The sequence below is a fragment of the Buceros rhinoceros genome, unplaced genomic scaffold, assembly GCF_000710305.1.
Source record: "Buceros rhinoceros silvestris isolate BGI_N320 unplaced genomic scaffold, ASM71030v1 scaffold13389, whole genome shotgun sequence".
NCBI lineage: Eukaryota > Metazoa > Chordata > Aves > Bucerotiformes > Bucerotidae > Buceros > Buceros rhinoceros.
The window spans coordinates 27,313-52,677 of record NW_010433362.1 but is presented as its reverse complement, the minus strand read 5'-3'; the positions used below and the strand labels follow the sequence as shown (position 1 = coordinate 52,677).

General features: G+C 45.9%; 1 protein-coding gene across 1 annotated transcript in view; it reads left to right on the top strand.

The window, feature by feature from the left end:
• The window catches only part of ATP8A2 (ATPase, aminophospholipid transporter, class I, type 8A, member 2), a gene marked incomplete at its 3' end in the record, with an annotated part of 71,858 nt that overhangs the window by 23,983 nt on the left and 22,510 nt on the right, over positions 1–25,365 (top strand). The window contains exons 15-22 of the mRNA XM_010144085.1: positions 3,017–3,122; positions 4,456–4,538; positions 6,188–6,237; positions 8,232–8,301; positions 9,983–10,067; positions 11,305–11,444; positions 13,031–13,169; positions 18,362–18,426. Of these exons, the coding sequence (XP_010142387.1) occupies positions 3,017–3,122; positions 4,456–4,538; positions 6,188–6,237; positions 8,232–8,301; positions 9,983–10,067; positions 11,305–11,444; positions 13,031–13,169; positions 18,362–18,426 (738 nt within the window). The remainder of the gene's footprint in view (positions 1–3,016; positions 3,123–4,455; positions 4,539–6,187; positions 6,238–8,231; positions 8,302–9,982; positions 10,068–11,304; positions 11,445–13,030; positions 13,170–18,361; positions 18,427–25,365) is intronic.

The following is a 25,365-nucleotide window of genomic DNA, read 5'->3' as shown; positions in this document are numbered from 1 at the left end:
GTGTTTCCTTCCCTCTGAATAAGGAAGAATATGAAGGGGTGAATGCTTGTGACATGGTGTCCTGACCAGTGGTCCATGCCCTGTGTGAAAAGGGATAATGCTGTGTCTTCTGGATAGGGAACCTTTGCTTTTGGTGCGGATAACCCTTTGTAGATAACAATCCAGACAGTGCTCCCAGAAATACGAGGCCATCTCAATGTGTCTGCAGTTCTCAGCTTGAAGGGACAGCACGCAAAGTAACTTCAGCCAGTGGGGTGTATCACTGGTGTAGGTGGTTGTACACCAGGTGTTCCATGGGTCTCTGGAAGAGACATATGGAAAGAGAAGCAATAGCTTTCACCCAGGGAGAGAAAAAGGGGGGCGAAGGCACTTAGCGTTGGAGCTACCTGTGGACAGATGAACAAGAGACCAGAACATGAAGACTTTGTTCCAGCTACAGATAAATAGAGAAGGAAGTAGTGGGCTGGGAAGAAAGAGCTGAGCTTAACAAATGAGCAGGCAAGGAATGTCTCAGACCTTCAGTAAGAATTTGAGCACTGAAATGGCAGAGAGAAATGGTAAAGAATCAGTTAACCTGTGGGACTCCTGTCTTATGCTGGGGTTAAGCGTGGCCTGGTCAAGAGATGTATCCCCACAGGAGCTATTAACGAGTTGTCTCTTCACGGCTCTGAAGCAGGAATTTGAATGCTTGATCCTGATTCGTGCCGGTGCAACAAATCCTGTGTCAGTGCTGGAACAATCTAGAAAAGGAAACAAGTGACAGCTGTGTGGAGGAGCTGACATGATGCACTGAGCCTCTGGTGGCCCCTTGCTGTGGAGTTGGAGGATTGCCATGCAATACGTTGTGAGCTGCGAAAATACCAAGATGAAACAAATCACAGCGCTGGCTCGAAAGCAGAAATATGTACCTAGGAAGGATTAAAATCCGTGACAGTACTGGAGACAGGTTGTTTCCAGCTGACAGATACACGCTATAAAAGCGTGCAAGGGGCCAGGGGATCTATGGAAGGAGGACACCAGCGGTCTGCTGCAGTGGGTGCTGAAAAGAGAACCGGGCAGGCTGTGCCTCTTGAGGTGGAGATAGAGCTCCCATGGCTTCCACCGCAATAACGGAGCAGCGGTGACTTCCGGACTGGGAACCTGCTGTGGGCTTAGCACTTTGCACACTGATCTCTGATGTTCCATCTGTCCATTTGCTGGAACTCAACCTCTGCCCTCCAGCACGTCAGGGGCAACAGCTGTTGCTGTTCAGTGGCACATGACTGTAGGATCCAGAAGTTTCACTACGTAAAAATAAAGGTCCTGCATGACACCATTACACTGCAGATATTCACGACTAAGTACATGAAGTAAAGCAAGAGTGTAAGTGTTGGATCTTCAGTCTTTTTACTACGCTTTGATACATTTACTTCTTGTTTACATGCTAACACATCATGTGCCCACTGCCGTTATTCTGTGTGTGCCATAGCTATGAACTTCCTACTCATTAGATGTTGCTCCTGCCAGTGCATCTTCCTGTTTCACAGGGATGTGGGCGGTGTGCCCCACGTTGAAAAAACAAACTCACCAATATCACCTTGAGATAGAACAAGAAATTCTATGGGATTAAGGGGTTTTATGAAATAACTGCATGCTGCATTTCAGTTAGTAGTAATGCATATTCTCTCAGAAAAATACGTGTAATTAAGGTCTCACACATCAGGGGATTTTTGGGGACGTAGTTTTCTCTTTAAAAGCTTCATTTGAACACTGTAGCCTTTTTTCCATAGTAAAATGTTCTGGTGTACACTAGTAGAATAAATTGTGTAGAAGTGTCTTATTACCTGGTTTTTTAAAAGAACTTGAAAGCTGTTTTACTAAAACCTTGTAGGATTCTCCCCTGTCTGATCTTGGTTTTATGGTCACAGTACTGGGGTTTGGTCTGACCATGTGCGAACAGCTCGTAATGCTCTAGCTTCTTAGTGGCTCTGTTAAGAGGGAGTATATATCAAATGTGCTGTGCTGGGGCGTAGAGGACTCTCACTGAATCGTCACGTATGACGATAGAAGCTGGTTTCCAAGGTCACCTGAGGCTTTCTGCAAAGGCAGAGCTGCCAAGTTCGTGTCCGACTCAGTCACTGAGCACGTGGCTGCTGGGATAGAAGATGTTGGTGCTACCGGCTGTGGATGTCACAGATACAGTGGAGCTGGTTGGTCACTTCAGCTGTTTCAGCCAAGCGTCCTAAAGATCTCTCAGCTGTGGCTGAAGTTAGTATGGCAGGTTGTGACTATTCCTGACTTCTGTGGAAGTGTTGTGCCGGAGGCAGGGTGGAAAGGAGGGAGGAACAGGATGGGGGAGGACTCTGTTTCGGGTCACTCTAGCTGCATTGTCAGGACGGGCTGATCAGAGGCCTGTGGGTGAAGTGCCCTGGCATCCTCACCGCACTGCAGACCTGGTGTCTGAGCTCTGCAGAATGGCTGGTGACAGTGCTGGCCACGTTTTACACATTGTGTTCTCGTGATGCTGAATGTGTAGGGCCTGCTGGGCTGGATGATGTGTTCCTCTGGAAGAGCACATCATGTGGCTTTCTCTTGGCTGATCAGCAATGAGTGTTCATCACTAGGGGTGCAGTTGCAATGAGTTGGACCCTGGTGTGGGTACTGCCAGGCTGTTGAAAGCTGCTGGGGGAGGGTACCAAAGTAGTATTTCCTGTCGCTTGATTATGCACCTTGTGGCAGATATCTATGCCAGTATGAAGACTGGGGTGGCACAAACTAACGCATTTCTGTTTAGGGTGTGTTTGGGGTGGGGGGCATGGGGGAATTATTCTGACTTTCTAGTTCTGTAACTTCAAGTGAGGTGTTTTCCATCAGCTTGCTGCCTCATTAATGGTCATCCTTATCCAACTACTACAGACAGAGAACAGAATAACTTTTTTCCTGACTGTGGTACCTCAGAGGTCCTCTCAGGTTAATGACCAGCTGCCTCCCAGTCCATGTGTAATACTAAACCTGACTCTCTTGGTGTCCTGTCTAGCCCACAGCTGTACACATACAAGAGTTCCTCACTCTGCTGGCTGTGTGTCACACTGTTGTTCCTGAGAGACAAGGAAATACAATAATCTACCAGGCCTCCTCTCCAGGTTGGTTGTTGCTTTCTTTTATGGGAGGGAAGGAGTGAGGGGGTAGAAACAGATGGAAGGTTGGTCCAGAAATTGCTGTTACATCATTGATTTTGAAAGCAAGGTGTCTCCCACGTTGCTAGCAGTAGCTCTGGCATCTTCTGTCATCAGTGCACGCTGCTTTCAAATGCATCCTACAAACCCACTAAGTCCAGGATGTTTCTGCAGCGCTAGGCTGGGCTTACGATCCCTTCTACTCTCATGACACTTTCTACTGCGGCCTTTCTGCAGGGGTGAAGAGCAAAAGTGAAATGTCAGTGCACGGAGCTGATCTGTGGAAGTCCTGATCTGTTTCAGCTTAAGCAGTTATGTACTTTAATTGGCATGAGTGCAAACTGCTTTTCTTGATCCACTAGCTTCCCATCTTGCTCTATGCAGACACAAGGTGCTGATACGTGGCAGGATAACACCAAGAGCAGAGTCCTGGCTGTATCTGGGGCTGCCCTTCACCCCTTTCTTCCTCCTTTCAGGTAGCACAGAGGAATTGAAGTAGGCAGGGACCAAATGCACAAGAGCAGAGCCCTGGTCCCCATCAAATCAGTCTCCATTTCTGAGGCTGTTTTTAGAGTTGGTGTAGTGATGCGCTGAGTGATGGGGCGGCAGCGGTTCTTACCTGTGTGTTATAGTCTGCCTGAGGGGTAGGGTGAGGAGCCGATGTAAGACAGCTGTGGTCACAGTGCTGAGCAACTGTGAGGAGACGAAGGGAGCTGTACAGACACGAGAGTTGTTTGAACTGGGCACTAAATCCACCCAGACAGTGGTTGTGCTTAATGCCACTTGCTTCTTCATGAGGCTGTACAATTGCCTACTGGAAGTGTTGGCTCTAGTTTCAGCCCTGTTATTTGAGTTCTTAATGACACTGCCCAGTTCAGGCTCCAGAAGACAACGCTGTATTTCTCCAGCACCGGAACTTAGTGCCTTTACAGCAGGAAACAGGTTGAATCTTGTAGGAATTGAGAGTAACACAGCTTTGATCTTGCTTTCAGAACAGGTTTTCCCCCTTTTTCGTGTAGAAAACCGTGGCTCCTCCACAACAGTAGAGTTGAATGCTTCAGTGAATACAAGGTGCTTTATAGAGGTGGAGTACAAAGCTTGTGTAACGGATAGTGCGTGACCTCTGTAGGACGGAAATGTGAATGGTCTCGTGGCAGTGTGTGCACAACTGCTCTAGCCCCACAGATGGGGGAGTACGTGGGAAAGGAGGCCTCTGTGTTTCGGCAGGGCGGAGTATTACAATACGGGCTTTGCAGGTGTCTCCTGCCAGACTAAAATGAGGCTTTTCGTGTATTGGCAGATGAAGGGGCCTTAGTGAAAGGGGCGAAAAAGCTTGGTTATGTCTTCACCGGACGGACTCCCCATTCGGTTATCATCGACGCGGTAAGTAGGAGATGCGCGTGGCACAGACTGCCCGGTCCATGCAGAGCATAAATGTCTCCTGAGTGGTTCTCGGGAGTCCCCCTTCACAGGGCCTTGAGGATGTGATGTGCAGAAGGCTCTTGCAGACTGGAAAAAGTCATCTTACTTTTTTGAAACACTAAGTCCTTTGCCCTTGCGTGGCTTGGGCGGCGATAGGAAGCTGCGTCTTGTATAGGAAATGACAGCCACTGTGGTTGAAGAACACTTCCTTCTCGGAGAAGCACAGAGAACACTCGCATTGGAAGAGAGTTCATGTGTTTGGGAGATTTTCTGACTTGTGTTTAGTGGTTACTGTACTTATAAATGCTTTGTTTCTTGAAATAAAATAGCATTTTTCTTCTGAGTAAGATCTTCTGTAGCAGATGTATCTGCTGAACAAGCTTTGGATGCAGGCGTGTGTAGTTATTGGAGTAGAGCTGACACGAGCAATCTCAAATCCATGGGGCCACATTCTGCGAAGGTGCAGCCAAAGCTGAAGTGGCTGCAGATTTAGACAGGTACAGCTGGTAGGGTGCTTGTGAAAAACAATGGCTGTGTTTTCACCCTTCCTCCCAGGTGCCTTCGCTTCCAGAGTTCTTGGTACACTGCCGGGCTAAGCACCTCAAATCTTGCTAGGAATTGTCACAATCTTTTTACGCCTTCTCCAGAAAACTGCTGCTTAATTTAAGGGGAAGAGCTTGGGATGAGCAGCAGCACCTAGAACTACCTGGGCTCCTCTCTGCAGGAAGCCTCTGGCTCACCTGACCCAGTTTTATACTGCTCATGCATACGAAGCTGGGAGCTCCGTCAGCCTATAGCTAGTGATAAAAGCTGTCACAGCCAGAGGTGCCTGTCTCTCCTCATTGCCCACATCGGTGGGGTACATGTAACGTGGGTTTGAGATGGCTTTTTGTCCTGGGGATATTGTAGAAGTGATAAGTGCCTCGTAGGACATAACTGTAGTGCAATTAGATTTTGCTGCAGCCCTCTCTCTAACCATGAATACTGCTGGAGTTCTGAGACTCCAGTAACTCCCACTGCTCCTTCCATCCCTTATACAATAGCAGTGGCAAAGACAAGATGTTTCAAAGTCGTTTTCCTTTCGTGAGTTGCTCGTGCTCAACTCCAGCAAACAGTTACTGGTGATGATAGAATTACTCTTCAGTTAACCGTTTTTTGCCACAAAACCTCCTGAACTAATATGCTTGTAAATACTAGTAAAAAATATTAAGGTAGTTCAGACAAAATTATTGTAATACCAAATCTGGATGGCTTGTTTATTTTAACTTGAAATAATGCTTCCTGTCTGTAATATGTCTGTTAGTTGATAGCTGTTAAGAAGAATACGCTAATTAACGTTCAAAGCATTCCTGTCTGTCTGGAGTAAGATACTAGTTCCTTGCAATGGTGTAAAAGTAGTGAAGGGAGGATGCCCCGGTGCTGGGTGTAAAGTACCACTAGGGCGCCTTGGTTAACTGGGGCCCTGCGTCACCTTCACCAGGAGAGGGAGTTAGTGCCACACTTTACTACCGGCCTGTGTGAACGCAGTGGGTGTTAAACCCCTGGCATGCTTATACGTGTCACAATATAATGTAAGTTATATTCATAATTGTATGTGCTTTCTCTTCTAGTTGGGGAAAGAAAAAACCTTTGAAATTCTTAATGTGCTGGAGTTTTCCAGGTAAGTTTTTCTCTAAGACACTAAATGCAGGGTAACAAGAAAACCATTTTTGTAAAAATATTATTGAGAATAAAAAGATTCAGCGGATGCCGTAGAAGAGCTGAACTTCCTTAGTTTTGTCCTGCCCATCTATCCCCTTGTTTCCAGTATAGGACTAATGCAGAGCTGCTTACAAACTGGTGGCTGTTGGCGTGTGAGCATGAGACTCTCCCTCACCTCTCCAGCTTTGGCCCCTTGAAGTTGCTGCCCTGAAGTGTCGTTCTGTGCCTCACTGGCGTCCTGATGTGTCACTTGTGTACTTGAAGAACATGCTTTGAAGAACTTTGTGTACTTGGAAGAACATGCACTGTTATGGTGCTTCTGTAAATTGTTTGAGCAGGTGGTTTCTGCAACTGGGGGGTTGTTTGGTGGCCCCTTTCTAAGAACCACTCCAGCTATGAAAAACTAAACCTTGCAAGCACTCTGCGCTTGTCAGGCTACTTAGGATGGGTACTGCTTGGGCAGCAAGAAGCTTTGTGTGATGAATCAAGCCCCTCAATCGCTGGAGATGATGAAAGGTGTGTTCTCTTTGTCAGATGAAGAAGTTTTGTCAGTTTGGATAGTGCTAGTCCACAGGCTTCTCTGCTGGTTTTTTTTCTACTCTTACTGTGACTTAGAGCCTTGACTTGTTCTCTGCTGTCCTTGAGTTGGCAGGTTCTGCTCTAAAGGAGTATGTAAAACTGAAGTCAGGGAAAATTTGGGTGGACACCTTTTCTTGTGTCCTGGCTTGCTTTGGAGAATGCTCTTGGCTACTTCCCCTTTTCATGCAGAGTTTGCTACTGAGGCTGCTCGTGGGAATATCTAAGAAGGTACTAGAAGAGACTTTTAAGGTTTCTGAAAGCTGATTAGTACCCTGGTGTCTGTAGGCATGAGTAGCTGTAACCTGCATGCAGCAGAAAAATGTTGTCTTTGCTCTTCTTGTGTGTGACGACTTCCCCCCGACCAGTGAGGGACTTCCTGTAAGTAAGTGTCAGAAAGCACAGTGAAGGTTCCTGCTGTTGTTGGCTTGCTGCAGAAATCCAGGGCAAGTGAAGTGCCGCGTGTCTTCAGGAAGTCTCTGGAAGGATTGCTTGGTCAGAGCACACATGCCAAGAGCCTGCTTTCTTACACGTGGCTTTTGAGCCCTGAAAAGGGGCTGATCTCCAAGGGACTTCAGAGGAGGAGGGTTGCTCTACACTCTGATATGTTTGTTTACGTTGGCAAGAAGGGAATGAGGAAGGAGAACGACTGAGTTCTCCTTTCGTTAATTATATGAAACCACATGTTGTTAGGGTTCTCTTGATGAGAGATGCTTTACTTGCCTCTGTCTCAACTGCTTTTTTTGGTGAAATGCAAAATTTATCTTAAAACACTTGCCTGCCTTCCTTTGTGAAATACCTGTGTACAGTATGCTGCTGCTTACCTTTATTCTGAAGATGTATCCCAAACTCTGCTGTCTTGGCGTGCAGCCCTGCTCAGAGCCCGACTGTTCTATATAATCCCAACTCTGTAGGTCTGATTAGACCAATACAAAGTTGTTAACTGCCCTTCTCAGTGGATGCTTGTTTCAATGTCTGTTTTATCTGTAATAAACAAGCATTCAGCCTTAATGACTCGCCTTCTAGCCAGAGTCCCCAAAACAATTTTGCTCGAGGAGTAAGGAAAAGCTGTGAATAAATGCGACTCCCTGTTTTTCAAGAGGTTTTTTGTGCTATCTTGTCCTTTTATCCAAATTCTTGCTCACATCTGGGTGCAAGTCTGTTTTGTGGTTGTTTGACAATGGGAGCCATAGGGCTGAAGCTGGAAATGGGCAATATAGTATTTCTCCTTCCTGTCAAGGGCTGCGGAACCTTCAGTTACTACTGCTACATCTCACCTGATCTCAGATGCACTGAACATCTGAGAAAATTCACTAGCTAGAGCAGGACTTGCTCTTCATCGCTGGCTAATGGAAGCAAATATTTTTCCTTCAACAGCAACAGGAAGAGAATGTCGGTGATTGTCCGAACTCCAGCAGGACAGCTACGTCTCTACTGCAAAGGGGCTGTAAGTAGTTACGCTGCCTCATGGAGAACTCGCCCCACCAGTTCTTGTTTCAACAGCTGTGGCTGGTGCTGGCACTTCAGGTCGCATCCATAATACCCGTTGGTTTTTTGTTTAAGGCCGAGTAACTGAAGAGATCTGTCATTCCTCCTGTCTCTGTGCAGGCAGGAAGGTTGCCAGGCCTGCTGCTAGACAGCTGGAATCCCCACACTAGTGGGAGCAGTACCCTTTGCTTGAGCACAGCCAGGATTTCACCCAGCTGTGCACGGCGGTTCAGGAGCTAGGCTGATGCTGTTGTCTGAACCTGTGATCCTCACATCTCGAGTGGCTGGCTCGTGATCGGTCTGTCACCTCTCTGCACGTGCTATTATTTGTTGTCCTGACTTGCACCATGATGAGCAGTAACTTACTGGAGTACAACTGCAAAGCTAGCAGTGGCCACAGCTGGAGCACGGGAAACTGGAGCTGGCTTTTTGCCACAGGGACAACCAGTTCTAACTTTTGTAAGGGTCTGGTTCACTTGAACTTGCACTGACGTACAGGTCTGGGTGCACTGCTGTGCTGCAGCTTTTCCCTGGTGTGAAGATGAGCTGGGTTCTTGCTGGTGCGGTGGGAGTGAACTCAGCCCACTGTGCAGTATTTCAAGGTTTTATCTAGCGGGGCTGCACAGATCTGCAACTGCTTGTAGCTCATCCCGTGCCTGAGTTCACACAGTTTCTTGGAGAGTGGAGCTGGACAGGATGGGAGAACGGGCGAGTTTGTAATAAATTTCAGGCTGTCTTCTATGCGAGCAGGCTTAGATGTCTGCAGAGCAGAAGGCTTGTAGCAGTTACTGTAGCGTGGTGTTTTGTCTTGTGTTCTGCTGCATCTACCACTCATCTACCAGTGCAGGTTAGACTGCCTGTTCTACAGGAACTCTTCCACGTTCTGACAGTCATCTCCCATCCTGCCGCTTCCCTCATAAATTACTTACTTTGTGTGCCTATCTCCAACCAGTGGTAGATGTTTACTTAGCTGGAGAGTAGATGTTTGAGCAAAGTAGTATTTTTACACGTGTTGAACTTGTTCTGGTCACAGGACAGTAAAATCCAGAGACTCTGGATATGCAAGGTGATGATGCTGTATTTTGATTGTACCTGTTTTCTGTGCCTTTTCAATTGCTTTTTGAGTTAGTGGTGAAGAAAGCTGCTGTAGGAGAAGGCTGTTTGAGAGGATTTTGTGGTAGAACCTGATCAGTGTTTCTGCCTTCTGGCTGTTTCTTTAACGTTAGTGGGAATTTTCTCTAGAAAGGGCTTCAAGAAGCCTTCCTGCACAGGGCACACATACAGTGTGTCCTGAGTGAGACCAGACACTCAAGTTCCCTGAAAATCAACGTGTCTGCTCAGTAATTCCCAAAGCAGTGTTCTGTGGGCATCCCGGTAATGGGGACCCCTTTATGGAAAGGGGGAAGGGGAGCAGAGGGTACTTCTGTCCCCGTTACGTGAAGTGGATGCAGCATCTCTGGCACGATCCAGACTGCTTACTCAAACCAGAATCTCTAAAATCCAAGTGTGTTGCTTGTGAATATGGTTTTGGATTCTGACATGAGCAAGTCTGCTCAGGGTATTTCACTCGAGCTTGCAAATACACAAATGAAAACTTCCTACACAGACTGACTTTGCTGTAATGATTTTGCTTTTGACAGGACAATGTAATTTTTGAGCGACTCTCCAAAGATTCCCAATACATGGAGCAAACACTGTGTCATCTGGAGTACTTCGCCACAGAAGGTGAGAGAGAGAGCATGTCATGAGAACTCTGTTTATCGAATTACGGGCTTTGCGTTCTGCGTTGTCTCAGCTTTGCAGTGACAAATGAGATGGTTATGAAGATAAATTAACAAGTGCTGCATAATCAGCAACTAACAGCTCTAGGATAACTTCAGGACTAAAGAAGTTTGTGCCCTGCTTCTGTGATTTCAGCAGGGAAGTGGAATTTGGCAGGGAAGGACGGGGCTCTGTGGCTGTGAAGGAGGGAAAGGGCGTGGGTTGTACTGCCCGAGTACCCCGTCACTCTGCAGTTAGAGGGGTTCTTACCAGTGTAGAAGTCAGGTGACAAAGCCCCTGGCTTTGTGAAGCAGAGTGATAACCTGAACGTGCTGAGAAACCTGGGAGACCAAGACCTCAAAGAGGATCTGAAACGGTCTGTGAGGCCTCTTATGACTGATGTACACGTCAGTTCACAGGGAACGACCCGGCTTGGTTCCCTCCTCTGCAGCAGCGTAAGGTATTTGTGCTGTAGTAAAACTGTGAACTAGTGGTCATCTTCCTAAGTCTGAAAACGTTTTTCACTTTTCAAAATTTCTCTCTTTTTGCAGACTCCCATGTTGCCAGTAACAATTCTGTATTTCGTGGCACACAGCCCTTTCTGCTTGACTTGTGCCTGGAAAAAAAAATCATTCCTTCTGCATATTAGCTTTTTGTCAGCAGTCTAATAAAATGGTTTTCATTCTTCACGGGCCCTATTCTCCACTCCTTTGTGCATGTGTGACTGCCATTATTAATGTAAGACCCGGGCATGCACTGGAGGAGCAAACAGCCTTTCTGAAAGGAAACGTGGGCTGCGCTGTGTCAGACTGAGGAACAGCTCCGAATGGAGCATGATGTAGCTTGTTCTTTAATTTGATCTTGTGAAAAACGTGCAAGAGCAGAGTTTGTTTTCATACTTAAACTAAACAGATGATGATGACGCTTTTGTTGTTCTAGTATGGCTGGACTGCAGTACTGAAAATCAGGAGCAGGCTCTCTTGATTGGCACCAACCTAAATAAGCCAGAGTCTTGTCTTGTGCTTGTGAAAACTGAAATGCTTTACAAATGTACGGGGAGGTTTTCTTGAGTGCAGGGTGTGCATTAAAATGTCCTTTTGTTCTATGAGGGGGTTAGAGTTTAGCATTCACTGGGGCGTTAACTGGCTGCTCCTCGGTGTGGTGTTGCGGTGTGTAATGACGGCTGTCCCCGGTTTCGTAGGGCTGAGGACTCTGTGCATTGCTTATGCTGATCTGTCAGAAAACTCCTACAGAGAGTGGCTGAATGTCTACAACGAATCCAGCACAGTTCTGAAGGACAGGACTCAAAAGCTGGAGGAGTGCTATGAAATCATTGAGAAGGTAAGATGCGTTTTTTGGGTGATGGGATATAGGTCCCCTTGTGTGTTCTTTTCCCGTGGAATCTGGGCTCTGTACAGTAAAGCAAACGGTTAGTTCAGATTCAGGAGAAACTGGAAGGGTGTTCTTAGGTGGCAACCTGTTTGGTCTGTAGACCTCTCGAGTTTTAAATCTGAGACAAATTTTGGTGTAAAAGGATACTGCTGCCTGTAAACTCTATTCTCACATTCTTTTTATCCTATTGTCTGTATCTTGCTCTATATCTTGATAAAGATACACATAAAATTGTTTTGCACGAAGTTCCCACGTACTGGTACGTGAGTAGAAATGTGTTCCTTTTCACACCTCAGTCGTCGCTCAGGTTTCCTGAAGGCTGCTGTAGACCCCGTAGACCAAAGAAACTTCTTGCCAAGGCCAGTGGTTGCATGGACAGAGAAAAGCTGAAAAACTGCTCTCGGTGCAAAGTGCAGAACTCGTAACCGTGGGAGGGGAAAAGGAAAAAGTAGGCGTTAGAGAACCAGTGTGAACTTCTGTAATCCCCCACTGAAGTGTTTCTATCTCAACACGAGAGGACAGTGTTTCCTTGACACTTCTTGGTCTCGCTGCGTTCTGAAAGGCAGGTAGTCACGCTTCTCACCCTGCACTTGTTCGTGCTCCAGTTATTTCACTCAGTTAATTTAGTGGTTTCTCTAGAACACTTTTCACTTGTTTTGAATAATTACATTTTGAATAATTACAGTCCCTCAAAGAACAGAAGCTGTTAATTTCTGTGCAATTCCTGAAATGATATGGTATGATAAACTCCACTTATATCAATTTCTTTAAAGTGTAACATCTTTGCATGTTTAAGGAAGCACTGAAATGCTTTTAAAGTTAAAATCTCTGAGCAGATCATGCCCTTGGACAAGGTTTATTTCTCAGGTGTTTTTGGCAGCCTGACTTTCTTCTGTAACATGGCGAAATCTCTTCAAGAGGTTGCTTTAGAACTGCATAAGAATGTGGCTAGCTCTGTAGTATTAAACTTGTTGTATGAGACCTAGTTTTCTGGCAGACATCTGTTCGTAGACTAGAGATATTTGGATTAATTGTTGTTCATACCATTTGTGTTACGTAAATGTAGTAATTATATTCATAAGTAGTTGCAATAATTTTTGCTTTGAGTGATTGTATCCAGTCTGATTTAATGGGAGGGAATTCAGTTTAAATGATGTGGTGCCAGGTGACTTGTGTTTTGTGAGATGAAGGAATATTTAAGCTGTGACCCCTCACCATGTTGCTATGGTGATTAGTGAATGCTCTAGTACATATGTTCTTCTGTAGGCTAGCTTTGGAGGTGTACGACTTCAGTTAATTGCTCTTGAATCATTGCCATCTCCAGAAACACTCGGTTCCATTCTGTACCTTGTGAAATGTGAATGGTACGCAGAGAAAATAGAATAGCCACACCAGGAACTTCCTCTGGTGTATGTGGCTGGTCACAATCCCGTACTAGCAGTGAGGCGCAACGTGCTGTCTTCAATTCCTTCTCTGAGTGTGTTCCCAACAGAGGTTTAGTTTAAAAAAACAATACCCCCAATTCTTTTTTCCAGGATTTACTGCTGCTTGGAGCTACAGCCATTGAAGACCGCCTGCAAGCAGGTGTTCCCGAAACAATAGCCACGCTGATGAAGGCAGAAATTAAGATCTGGATCCTGACTGGGGACAAACAGGAAACGGCGCTCAATATAGGTACCCACCTTTCTGGTCCTCTGAACTCGTCTGGTGAGCGGCAGGTTACGGTCTGGATCTGCTGAGTGGGGTTGTAAAATCAGGCCTGCTCCCTGTAGGAGGGTTCCTTGGAAGCAGGCAGGCATGTGGTAATCCTCGCTTGGCAGGAGGGAGGGTCTTGGAGTGGAGTCTTTGTTCCCAGTGCCAGGCTACATTCAGGGGGCTCTTCAGGGCAGAAGGGATGCTCTGCTCTTGGTTAGGGGGGATTCTTGGTGAAGTGCAATGTTTAGAGTGACCGTAGGGGGCTCTGCGTTCTGGTGGAACTGGAGAGCTCGGACTGTGATGTGAAATCTGTCAGTAGTTGTTTCCATATATCAAACTGTTTTATGGCTTTTCTTTTTGTGCTGACAATCTTTTTAGACTTCAGTGGAGTTTGGGATATGCTGGGAAACATGGTAAAACAAAGAGGGTAGCTTACAACCTCTTTCAAACCTTGTCTATGAGAGCAGGTGGACGCTTGAACAGCGCTCCTGCTGCCCCGCTATGGCACATCTGTTGGTCCAGTGTGGTGTCACTGATAGTGGAAGGGTGCTGCTGCTATTGGGGGAGAGGACAGTGCTTAATCAAGGCACAACGTGGATATCCTTGTCTCAAACTTGTTGATGCATCTTAATTGAGAAATCAGACTCTCGGTAACACAAAAGATACCTTGCAGTGATGTGAACAGAAAGTACGGCTCAGATGGGCTGTCTGCTGACCGGCAGGTAATGGTGGTAACCTACTTAAGTCAAGGGTGTTTATCTGATTACCTGCTTTTGCAGCATAAAACTGGAGACTTCTCAGCACTGTAAGTTTAGGTTTGTTGTTAGAAGCAGGAATTAAACAATAGGTTTCCTTTTAGGTCATAAATGTGTCTGATAAAATCAGTCTGTATCCCAGCTCTGTCTGCAGTTTGTCAAACACAAACTCTTTACTGTAAGGCTGCGCTGAACTGGAGGTGCACGTTGTAATTTCAGTCCTGTAGCGCTAGATGTTGGGCTATAGCACTTCTGCTCTTGGACTAGTCTGGCATTGGATATGCCCTATGAGCAGGACTAGTGAGTACTCACAACTCTAAATCCTCCAGTCTTTTTCTCCCTGTGGATGCAGTAGCAAGGTGGGCAGCCTGGTTTGCTGTCACAGGATGCTGCTGTGCTTGAAGTGCTGGTTTGTGAACTATGCCTAGGCTGCTGTTGTGCCATAGCCCTTCAGAACACTAGTAGCCTCCTAGGAGAGCGGCTATCCAGGTCGTAACTGAGTGGTAAGGGCTTGCTGAAGGAACAGATCATGATACAAGCACACACCTCCATCCACAACATCACTTATCTCCCAAATATAGCGACCTTGGCGATGTAGAGTCATGAGGCTCTTGTATTCTTCCTGATGAGTTTTCTCTCTGACTGGTGAAAGGCAGAGTGGCACTCCGGTGATCTGACACCTCTCAGAACTGAGTGACACTTTCACCTCATTTCTTAAGTCTTGAACACTCTGCTTATCCCCACGGACTGCAGTGTGCCCAGGTGAAGACGCATCCCCAGCTGCGTTCAGATTTGCAGGTTAGTCTGTTTAGACCTGCAGGGGTGGGTTTGGGGGAACTTTAACAGCACAGGTCGCCTTCTGCAGAAGGAGCAGTTTCTGTCTTTCTCAAGTTCAGGTTGACTTCAATATTCTCGTAACTCTGAAGAATGTGACCAGTGAAGCTGCTGAGTTACTGAACTGCACGGAGATGAGGTGGGTGTACTGCAGTCTCCTCCCAGCAGAACCACGATGCTCTGGAACTGAACTTAATTACCTTTGCAAAACTTTGGCCATTGGCTACTTCTTGTCTGTTATTTTTTCTGCTTTGCTTGGTTCAGTGGAATTTCAGCATATAGGCTGCTTGACTGACTAGAATCTTTCACTAGATGAGGTTGCTCAAACTCCCTCCAGCCTGGCCTTGATCAATTCCCATGATGAGACATCCCCAACTACTCTGACCTGTTCCAGTCTCACCATCCCCATCATAAAACTTTCTTCTGTCCAGTCTAAACCTATCCTCTTTCAGTTTAAAACCATTGTTCCTTGACCTGCCGCTACAGGCCTTGGTAAAAAGTCTTTCTCAGCCTTTCTTATAAGCCCCCTTTATTTACTGAAGGGTCTCCCTGGAGCCTTCTGTTCTCCAGGCTGAACAACACCAACTCTCTGAGCCTCTTCACAGAAAAGATGTTCTGGCTCTCTGATTGCTTTTGTGACCCTCGTCTGGACTCCCTCTAACAGGTGCATGTCTCTTGTGCTGGGGGCCCAGAGATGGAGTACTCCAGGTGGGGTCTCCTGTCCGATTTTCATCCACAAGTATCCCCAGGTTCTCCTCAGGAGGGTTGCTCTCAATCCATTCATGCACCAGTCTGTACTGATTTACATTGATTATCATTACTTTTAATAATACCTGTGACACAGGTACAGGTACTTGCACCTGGCCTTGTGGGGTTTCATGAGGTACACGCAGGCCCACTTCCCAAGCCCGTCAATGTCCCCCATGTGATCTGCACCATCAGCTTGGTGTCATCTGCAGACTTGCTGGGAGCGCGCTTGATCCCACTGTCTGTCATCAGTGCAGACACTCAAAGGAATTGTTCCCAGGACTGACCCCTGAGGGATACTAGTCGGTACTGGTTTCCACCTGGATGTTGAGCCGTTGACAGGAACTCTTTGGATGCAGCCATCCAGCCAGTTCTTGCCCATCTAACAGTACGTCTGTCAAACCCACAGCTTTTCAATTTAGAGGCAGGGAGTCTTCTGTTACGGTGAGCTGTGATTTTGCAGCTGAGGAACCAGAGCAATGCCAGCACACTTGCCTGTACCCCTGCGCAACGTTTGAGCGGGGCACACGTGTTCCTCTGAACGCGGGGGATGCTCATTCTTGCTGGATCCCGTGTGCCAGCACTACAAGCGTGCCCGAGGGCTATGATCTCCAACTCTGGGGCAAGCAGTCTTTCTCCCAGGACACTTGAAGGGAAGGAAGTTCCAGAAGTATCTGACTGATCTACTTCATGGACTTTTAGTGAGACTTCTAAATTAGAGCTAGATATCAACTTACAGGTGTGGATCCACATATTACACCTGGCTTTGAACCAGCAATTGATCTGATTTTATGTGGAAACATTGACAAAAATATGGCCTGATCTTGGAGAGTGTAATTTTTGCTTGCCGTATTAGTACTGCCTGTGCTACCTGTTGTAAAACTTCAAAATGTGGCTACAAATGTCGCTTGTGATCTTACGGTTGCCAGTTACTTTGCTGTAGTGCTGGATTTCACCATCTTCATAGTCCTGAAATTGTACGTAACAGACAGATTTATAAACAGTTGTTAGACTTGATTTGTGTTCTCCTCTTCCCATCCCCATCTCTGTTTGATGTGTAAGACACAAAACGACCCCTGCTGTAGGATTAGTTTTTCTGATGCCACGACTCCCAAGAGCCGCAGCAGAACAGCTCTGTGTTTTGCACAGTTGGGTTTGCTCAGCTCCGCTTGTCAAGTGGCATCTTGCTGGTTTTGCAAGAGGTAAAATGAAACAGTGAGCAGCAGTTTAGAAATTAGAGCTTGCTATTGCAGCTGCTGTTCCAGTCAAATGCTGCTAGAAAGTTCTTTTGAATTAGTTATACCGAATTTGTAACAGCCTACTGCACAAGGCTCTTGCCTTTCCCTGGGGAAAGAAGTACCCTGATGTGGAGGGAAGTGCTTCAGTAACTAAAACATCCTTGTGTCATCATCACAAATCCAAAACAGCCCTGTACCAGCTACTGCGACGAAAATTAACTTCATCCCAGGCAAAACCAGCACATTCCTTAAAATAAGAAAGTGGTTCTTCAGCCCTGGGACTAAGTTCTAAAAATGGCAAACCAGCTCTTCCCAGGTCGGTGTTTTGTCTGTGCCTGTCGAAGCTTCACCGCTCAGTTCTGTCCTGCCGTGTAAGGGCTGTTGGCAGGCAGGGGTGGAGGCTCTCTGCAAAGCTGCGGGGTTGCAGGCTGTGCTTGGTTGGGACGTTGGATCCTTTTCCCAGCAGGTGTGTGTGAGTTCAGTGTCATTCTGGATTGTTCTCTGAGCAGGTGGTAAACCTTAGCTCGTTAACCCAAATAAGATGACTATGAGTGAGCGAGGTGGCAGCTGATACTCGTATTCTACACAGCTGTGAGTGGAAGAGAAACAAAGCTGCTGCCCGGAAGAGCCTGGCTGTGTGGTGTGAGCATGCCTCCCCCAAAGGGAGGTGAGGGACGGTCTGTTCTGACAGAAGTCATCGTGCAGGTGTGTTAACCCCAGATTATACCTACAAAACTAGCCCAGTTACAGAAAGGCTGTAGCCTGAGGATGTGATCTGTGCTGCAGTTGATAAGCTGATATGACCTTCCTAAGGAACCAAGAATCCCACAGAAAGTGAAGTCATGCCTCAGTTGTTCTCTTGCTGTTTCAGGAAGAGGCTTTTTTCTGTCCTGAGAATTTTTGCTTTGAATTTTGATGTGGCAAATGTACAGAACTGCCTTAGGAGTGCTGCTGCAGACCATGGCAACTTGCTCTTGTTCTCTCGTGCCCCTAAGAATAATCTAGAACAATTACCTGATGCCTACAGGGGTTGGTAGGAGCTGTGTACGTCCCGTTGACCTGTAGTTTTTGCTGACCCACAGGACCTTCCAGACATCTTTTGGGGGGAGAAAAATGCTCATGTGACCCGAATGTGTGCTAAGGGGACTGGGTAGCACTGACTGGTTCCATGTGTGCACGGCCAGTCACGCAGGGTCACTGCTGCTGTGCACTCAGGTCTGTTCCTGTAATGGGCTGAGGGTAGTTCTGCCTCCATGTCAATGATAAACCACCCAACCAAACAAGCTTAGGTAGTGAAACGCTTGCATTTGCTGTAGGGGATATAGCCTGTATTTACTGCATCTGGGTCATACAGGGTTTCCTTTGGTTAAAATGTTCAAGTTCTGCATGTGGAAACGCGGATAAAATGCAGCCTGTGTTACTAGTAAAATAGTCAAGTTAGTGTGTCCTGTATGCTGCTGCTTCCAGTCGTTTTCCTGAGAGGAGTAACTGCTCCAAAAGTAAATGGTCACCTGACCCTTAGATGCTTGTCCTAAGGTTTAGCTAACCCTTGAATATTCCTCTAACAAGTAAATCCTTGTGCTTTTTTCTCTTGCAGGGTACTCTTGCAGACTCATTTCACAGAGCATGTCTCTCATCCTGGTCAATGAGGACTCCCTGGATGTAAGTAAATTCTGGTGTAATCCTTACAGAAGGTGTTGCTAACAAAAGGGGAAGTTGTTGAGCTTTCTCGTTTTATTTCTCACTTGCTGTCAGAGGTAGCAACATGAACTGTTCACGGTAAAATGGGGCTGGGTTGTGCAAAATGTGCTCCTGAGGCCCTTCCCTCCTCTACTGATCGAGCTAAAGTCTCAGAACAAGAAACTAGTAAGGTCCCTGAGCTTAATTCTGCTGCGAACTGTTGCAACTTGCAGCATGTCATCAGGAATATAGTTGGGCTCTAAGGTGTAGGCATAGGAGTAACATGTTTGAAGGAAAAAAACCAACACAACAACCCCAAGCTAAAAGGCTCATTTCAATGTAATGAGGCGTCTTCAGCATTGCTTTTGCCAGCTGTAATCAAACCTATGCCTGAGCAAACTGCAGTCTGAGCTTGCCTGGGTGTACAGCTCCTGAGACCTAAAAACTGATTAAAAATTGCCTGCAAGTGGTTGCGTGGTCCTTGGGTATGTGCAAAAACTAGCTAGAAGAGTCCTACACTTCACATGTTTATCACTGCTTTAGGAGAGCAGGAGTTTGGCTAATTTTGTCTCTGCATTTGACATTCTTGAAGTCCTGTTAGTTCCTTCTGCTTTTTAGACGAGTCTTTGATTCTTGAACCGTGATGAAATGAAGGCCTATGGCAGCTGGAGTTCATTGTGATGTTAAAAGTGGTGCTGTGTCAAGAACTCATTGTGCGACCACATCTCCTCAGCTCGATGGGCTTGCAGTTGGTGGGCTGGGTGCGTGGGTTCTGGGGGGGGCATGCTGACAGTCTCCTCAGCTGCCCCTTTGAGCCCCCTTCAGAGGGTCAGCTGCGTGTTGGACAGCTGTGGCTGACAACCCCTGCCTCAGCATATATGCAAAATGCCAAACTAGTTGTAACAAGTGAAACCTGTCCTCCTCATTCTTATCTTCGTACAGATCTAGAGAAGTAAAAATTGGCTACCAGAGGGAAGATGAAATGAAAGCTAAAGAACATAGGGTTTAGGAAATGCTGAAAAATAGCAACTAGTGCACTCCAAGAAAGCAGAGAGAGAATCTTGTATTTTAAAATATCTGAAGGCTGATTTTAATTCCTTTCTGTACTTAGCATATGCACTTTGAGGGTTTAGTATACTCAACTTTTTCTCAAACTTTAGCTGAGAGGTGTGAAGGAAAGGTTATGTAATGTGAGAACATAACTGGGAGGAAACGGCATTGACCAAAGCATCTCTTCTCACTTTCGCACTGTCCAGCTTTGCCAATACTGTAGAGTGCGGAATCTTCACTTGGGGTGATAGACGGGACCCCTGTAGAAAGAAATTATTCAATAAGAGGCTAAGATACTCCTTTCTCTACCAAAGACATGGTATGAGAGGGAAGAGGTGACAGATCTCCCCACCCACATGCTGAATCTTGAATCCATTGCCTGGTTTCAGACCGAAGTCTGAGGCAGTGAGAGGAGGGCAGGAACAGCCATCTCTGCTGTTTAGGAGCGGGAGGCGAGAGTCCGGAGAGCAACAGTAGGGCAAGCCATTAGCTACAAAATTTAAGATTTCTCGTAAGTAAACGTCATGCTCCTGTTTTGAGGTATTCTGTTAACTACTTAAAGTGGGAACAGGAAGTCTGGAAAGCTGAATACAGAATTATATTTTTGCAGTGATACCCCAAAAAATAAAAGTTACTCTCTGGGTCTTAACTCCAGAGGGTTAAGTTTTAACTTTCAGAGAAACTTGCCTCCTTAAATAGCACCACTATAAATGAGCAACTGGGTACAGACTGGGAGGAAAGGAGAGACGGGGTAATGACCTGTAGAAGCTGGATGGATTGAACAGTCTAGGAAGGCTTGAGGTCATATTGGTGTTCGTGATATGGACTAAGATAAGGAGAAATTATAAAAGCTACTGTTACCAGGTTTTATTGACAGTCTCCTCTTACCCTGCAGTGTTGGCTGATTTATCTAATCAGGAGTCCACTGTGAGCACCAATCGAAGGCCTATTGACAGGCTTTATGATGGTGAAGGGCATCATTGTTCGCACGTAAAACATGGAATGTTACTGGAGTCTCCTTCTGTCTCAATGCCAGAAGGCACTTCAGTTGCATAGCTGGGGGGGTGGAGCCTGGTTCAGGACCCTTGGGGACTCTGTGTTTTGTCTCTAAAGAGTGTGTGGTGATGGGAAGCTTTGTGACTCTACAGAGCACCGGCTGTTAAGATGGATCTGTCCTCAAGTAAGAACAGTTAGTCATAGTCAAGGTGTGAGAGGGTGAGGGTGACACCGTCAGTAGTATGAGCCATTTCATAAGCGTCTTGCCACAAGGCTCAGCCTAAGGACACACTAGAATGAGAAGCCCTGATCAAATGTGGGTTGACACAGGATGAAGCTCCTCCCTCCCCTCTTTTCTTGATCTTTGCCAACATAGTGTTTTGCAATTTTTCTATCAGGCATGCTTTAAAATCTCTAGATAAAGGAAATTCTACCGTTATTTTTTCCCACCTGCTACCCCTAGTTACGTGTCTGAATGGGGAGTTTTCTGGCATACAGAAAGCACAGCAGCTGCTCCGAACTTTAAGTTGGTATTACAGTGTTGCTGATGGTTCTCGCTGACTTGCATGACTTACCCTTGATTTTGGCCTCGACCGTGGTGAGCAGCAGTATCACGGTACACTTAGATTCCCCCTTGCAGAGCGCTGAAGACGCTTTGTGAAACTCAGTGCTGAGCTTATGGTGGTGGGTTAATGTTACATGGTGCCTGGTGCTCGTGGTAAGGTAGAGGTGGGAGAAAGGGGAGTGGAAAGAAACAATGGAGGGGTTCCACCTATGCTTAGCGATGTCTGCCACACCTTCTAACTTCAGGTGATTCCTTTTGGTTTCCCTTTCATGAGCCAATACTGTAAAAAAAAAAAGTAAAAGGTTTTTTCATGTTTTTCATTTGTATAGTTTTACTTCTTTGCTGTAACTTGGAAATATTTACTTATTTGTAAATATTTTCTACTTTGAAATAACATCCCCTAAATCTTGTGTTTGTAGAAAGCCGAGAACAACTCTTTTCTGTGCAGTAACTTCACATACATCAGAGTTGGGGATGACAAATTTAAGCACAGCTGTACATGTCGCTGGCAGAGGTTTTAAGGAGGGGGTCATGGCTGCTGTCGGAGTGATTGGAGTTTGAGAAGCGATAGCTGTTAAACAACATCCCCTGTGCAGAGCTGAGAGTTTATTTCAGACATCCTAGGCACCAGTATTGGAGTGAAGTGCAGATTTTGCACTTGCAGTGGCCTGTGAACCATGACAACAGCTGATCCGCGTTGAGCCCAGCGAGTCCTTCAGCTGCTGAGTGGGTGGGTTGTGTTAAAAGCAGCAGGTAAAATGGTCTCTGTTCTTAGCTTATTGTTCTAGTTCGACAGTTCTGTATTAAACCCCCAAACTGTACAAAGTGAGTGGAGCTTGTTTGAATTGTGCTCTGCTGCCTCCTCATCTAGTAGCTGTTCCATGATTTCACGTGTGGCAGACTTGGGTTATAGAATCTAGCTGGAAACTACGACAACATCGTTAGAAGTTTTTTCAGTAAACATAAAAACTAGTGGAATCTTTCAGAACATCAGGGGAAAAAAAGAGCAGTGGAGAGCCACTGCATGTCAGAAGGGAAGAACCTGACTGATGTGTAGATGCTGGTCTCTTAAGGGAAGGAAATGAGTGACGACGTGGTACCTCCTGAAGACGCGTCTAAGACTGAAGGTGCTGTGATGCTTTAGCTCAGATAACGTTTCTTCCAAAACAGAAGCACAACCTTATGGAGCTTCTGAACTGGTACATCAAAAATGTTTTCTTTGCATCTGTCTTGTTTTCAAACCACAGTAACTCGGTTCTTTCAAGTACTCTGATCAGCGCTTGGAATGTAGAACTGAGTTTTGATGTCTAGATATAAATCTCTTACATGTTGTGTTACTAATTGCCACTGGTTCTTTTAATTGAAAGGTAAGTGTCTCTAGCTCCTTATTGCCAGTTTTTCGGTGTCGGATCCCCATAGCGATACTTTTTTGTATGTTGTACCTGTAACAGATGATGACTTCTCTTCAGCTCAGCCTAAGATCTATCAATAGATTTTCGCTATTCTCACACTGCAACTCTGTAGCATTATATTTAATATATTCTACCTCTGAAGCCACTTAATGCTAAAAATGAATTTTTACAAGATCCAAGTTGAGCTTAGAGCCTTTAAATATTGATACTCTTCCCCCTTGTGCAGTCCCTGTGTGACTTCTTTCCCCCACTTCTGCTCCTTGGCATGCAGCAGCAGGTGAGATGTGATCGAACAACTGTCTTGGCTTGCTTTTGAGAGCTAATTTTTTTCCTAACTCATGCACTTGAGGGAAAAATCAATCATTTCTGTTCTCTTCAGAGAACTATTGGGAATAGAAAAGACTAATCCCTAGCTTGATTCGGCCGAATTCTAGAAACTTAGCATAATAATCTGCAAATGTTTATTCCTTATAGACTTAACTACTTCCATACATATTCTCACTTGCTTTTTCTCTTTCCTCTTCATAATAAAGCTTTCTCAAGTGAAAATATTTGGAGGACAAGACTTAATTTGAGTATAATTCTTGGATGCAGTTTCTGTTTAAATTGCAAACACTATGAAGTATTATTGTGTGGTTCTTAGCCTGGACAAACTTCTTCCATTTGGCATCTCATAGAGACTGAGTTGAGGGCAGTGACAGGGAAAGCTGAAGAGAAATGGGATGAGCTGCAGAAAGGCTCTGGAGAGCCCGAAAGGAGAGGATGGTACAGCTGAGGAATGTTGGGTGGTGTTTAACAGTAGTGGAAGGGCGGAATTGGAGGGACCCAGTTCCAAACCTGTGGATAGTGTTTTGCTGTAAGTTCTGTTGGTGTAAATGGAGCTGCACATTGAGAGTGTCCTGCAGAATTCGTGTGCCTGGACTGACAGTCATCATCCCGTGTTACATGTAGATGTGTACGTCCCAAGGCACTGGTACTCCAGTGTCAGGATCCTAAATGCTGGTGTCTGTTGATGATGGTCTGTCTGAAAGTACAGAAGCAGAAGCCTCCCTCACTTCTGCTCGCTTGGCTGTATCTTTTGCGTGCTTCAGTGTTTGGATGAGCTATGAACGTGTGTGGGGATAGCTGGTACTTTCCAGCGCCTGAAGGCCACGCTGTTATTGCTCTGGTGAGCGCAAGCTGTGGGATCTGTGAACACCTGCAGAAGACTTGGGCTACTGCGTGCTGTGAACCGTTGTCAATAACTGGATGTTTGGGCTAGACTGGCCTGGGCAAGGAAGGAGCGAAACTGCGGAAATAAAGATAATAGTCTTGCTTTTAGGTTCATTAAGAAACATGTTAGGACTTGTCCCTTGGAGAATAATTGCTGCCTTTGGGGCAGAGGGTGTACAAGGTTTGCTGTGATATCAATAAAGGTCTTTGCTCGCCGAATCTCTGTCAGTCAGCTTCTTGATCTGGGATTGTCGGCCGGGACGTGCCTCAATACTCCACAAACGTGCACGTGTATCACCTGCTGCTTTGTAGTATTTTTAAAGAAACAAAACTTCAGTGTAATTTGTTGTCTGCAGTCAATGTCTTAACTTCCCCTACTGGGTCTTAGTGTCTGCGGGGGAGCTTTGCATGGAGTTCTGTCTTGTTTTCTAGCTGTGAAGAGGGAGTGCCTGGGAATCTTAGTTTCTTCTTGTTTCATTTTTGCTATTCTGTAGGGTAGTACCACTATCAAAGTTCAATAACCTATAAGGAAAATCTCTTCAGCATGAGAATTTTATTCAGTTTATCCAGTGACTTCTAGACCTTCATTCTTAGGGGCATGTTTCCTTTCCATGCTTCTGAGCAAAGTTTGAAAAAAAATCTGTAATGGGCACCGTTATTCATTGTGCTTAAATACTGATAGGTCTGTAGATCCATTCTTATCTGGGATTCATGCATCTAAACTCTCTGGATCTCTGAAGAAGCAGAGCTCTGATTTGGTCACTGGATCTACCCACGTGCTAGACATAAGCAAGTCTTGTTGGGATGCTGCCTGAAACGACTTCTCGTAACCATTGGGAAAACTCGGGCTGTCTGTGGAAGGAGGAAGGCTTGGAGCAGCCCATTAAATTGCCTGTTAGCAGGTCTATTTTCAGGCAAAGAATATGGTTCCAGTAAGTGTCTTCTGTTCTTTACTTCTCGGAGCAGAAAGCTTTGTGTGGCATTAGTTCCCGTAGGAGAAGCATCAGCCTTGCTACAGGAATTTCTTTAGCGTGCATAGCATGGGAGTTGGTTTATGTACATCTGTGTTCCAAACTCTTGAGCACAACTGCAGCAGACAGTGCCTGTGAAGCTCTGAGACCTTCAGGGTGTTGCTTTTCGGATCCTGATGCTCCTGCTGTTGGAAGAAAGGACATCTGTGCCTTGCCAGTGATATCGTGCTGATTACTCCTGAGGAATGGGGTCAAGTCATCGCCAGTTTTCATTCTAAACCCGAAGTTACCTACTGCTGGGAGCTCCAGAGCATCGGTGTCCTGCACTTCAGCCCTAGAAAAGGCGGTAGGGTATACAGATAACTGCTGGGAAGACAAGAACAGCTCCTGTACTGTCAATGCTTTGTTGATTCTTCGAAGATTACATCTTGTGTGTTGCACAGGAGAGGAAATGGGGATTTTTCTTTTTTCTTTTCTGTTATCTTCTGCCCAAATGCTTTCAGACAGAGTTAATACTTTGGAAAACTGACCCATGCAGACAAGCTCAGTTTTAGCCTAACATCAGCTTTCCTTCAGAGAGGCATCTGTGATGTTCCTCTGGTGTTTTGCGGCTAATCAGTGACTTCAGTTACCAGTCAGCCTGGAACTGTCCTCAGCTCCTCTGTGCAGTACTGGGAATTCATGAAGGAAGCGAATGAGGAAAGCCAGGGAAAGA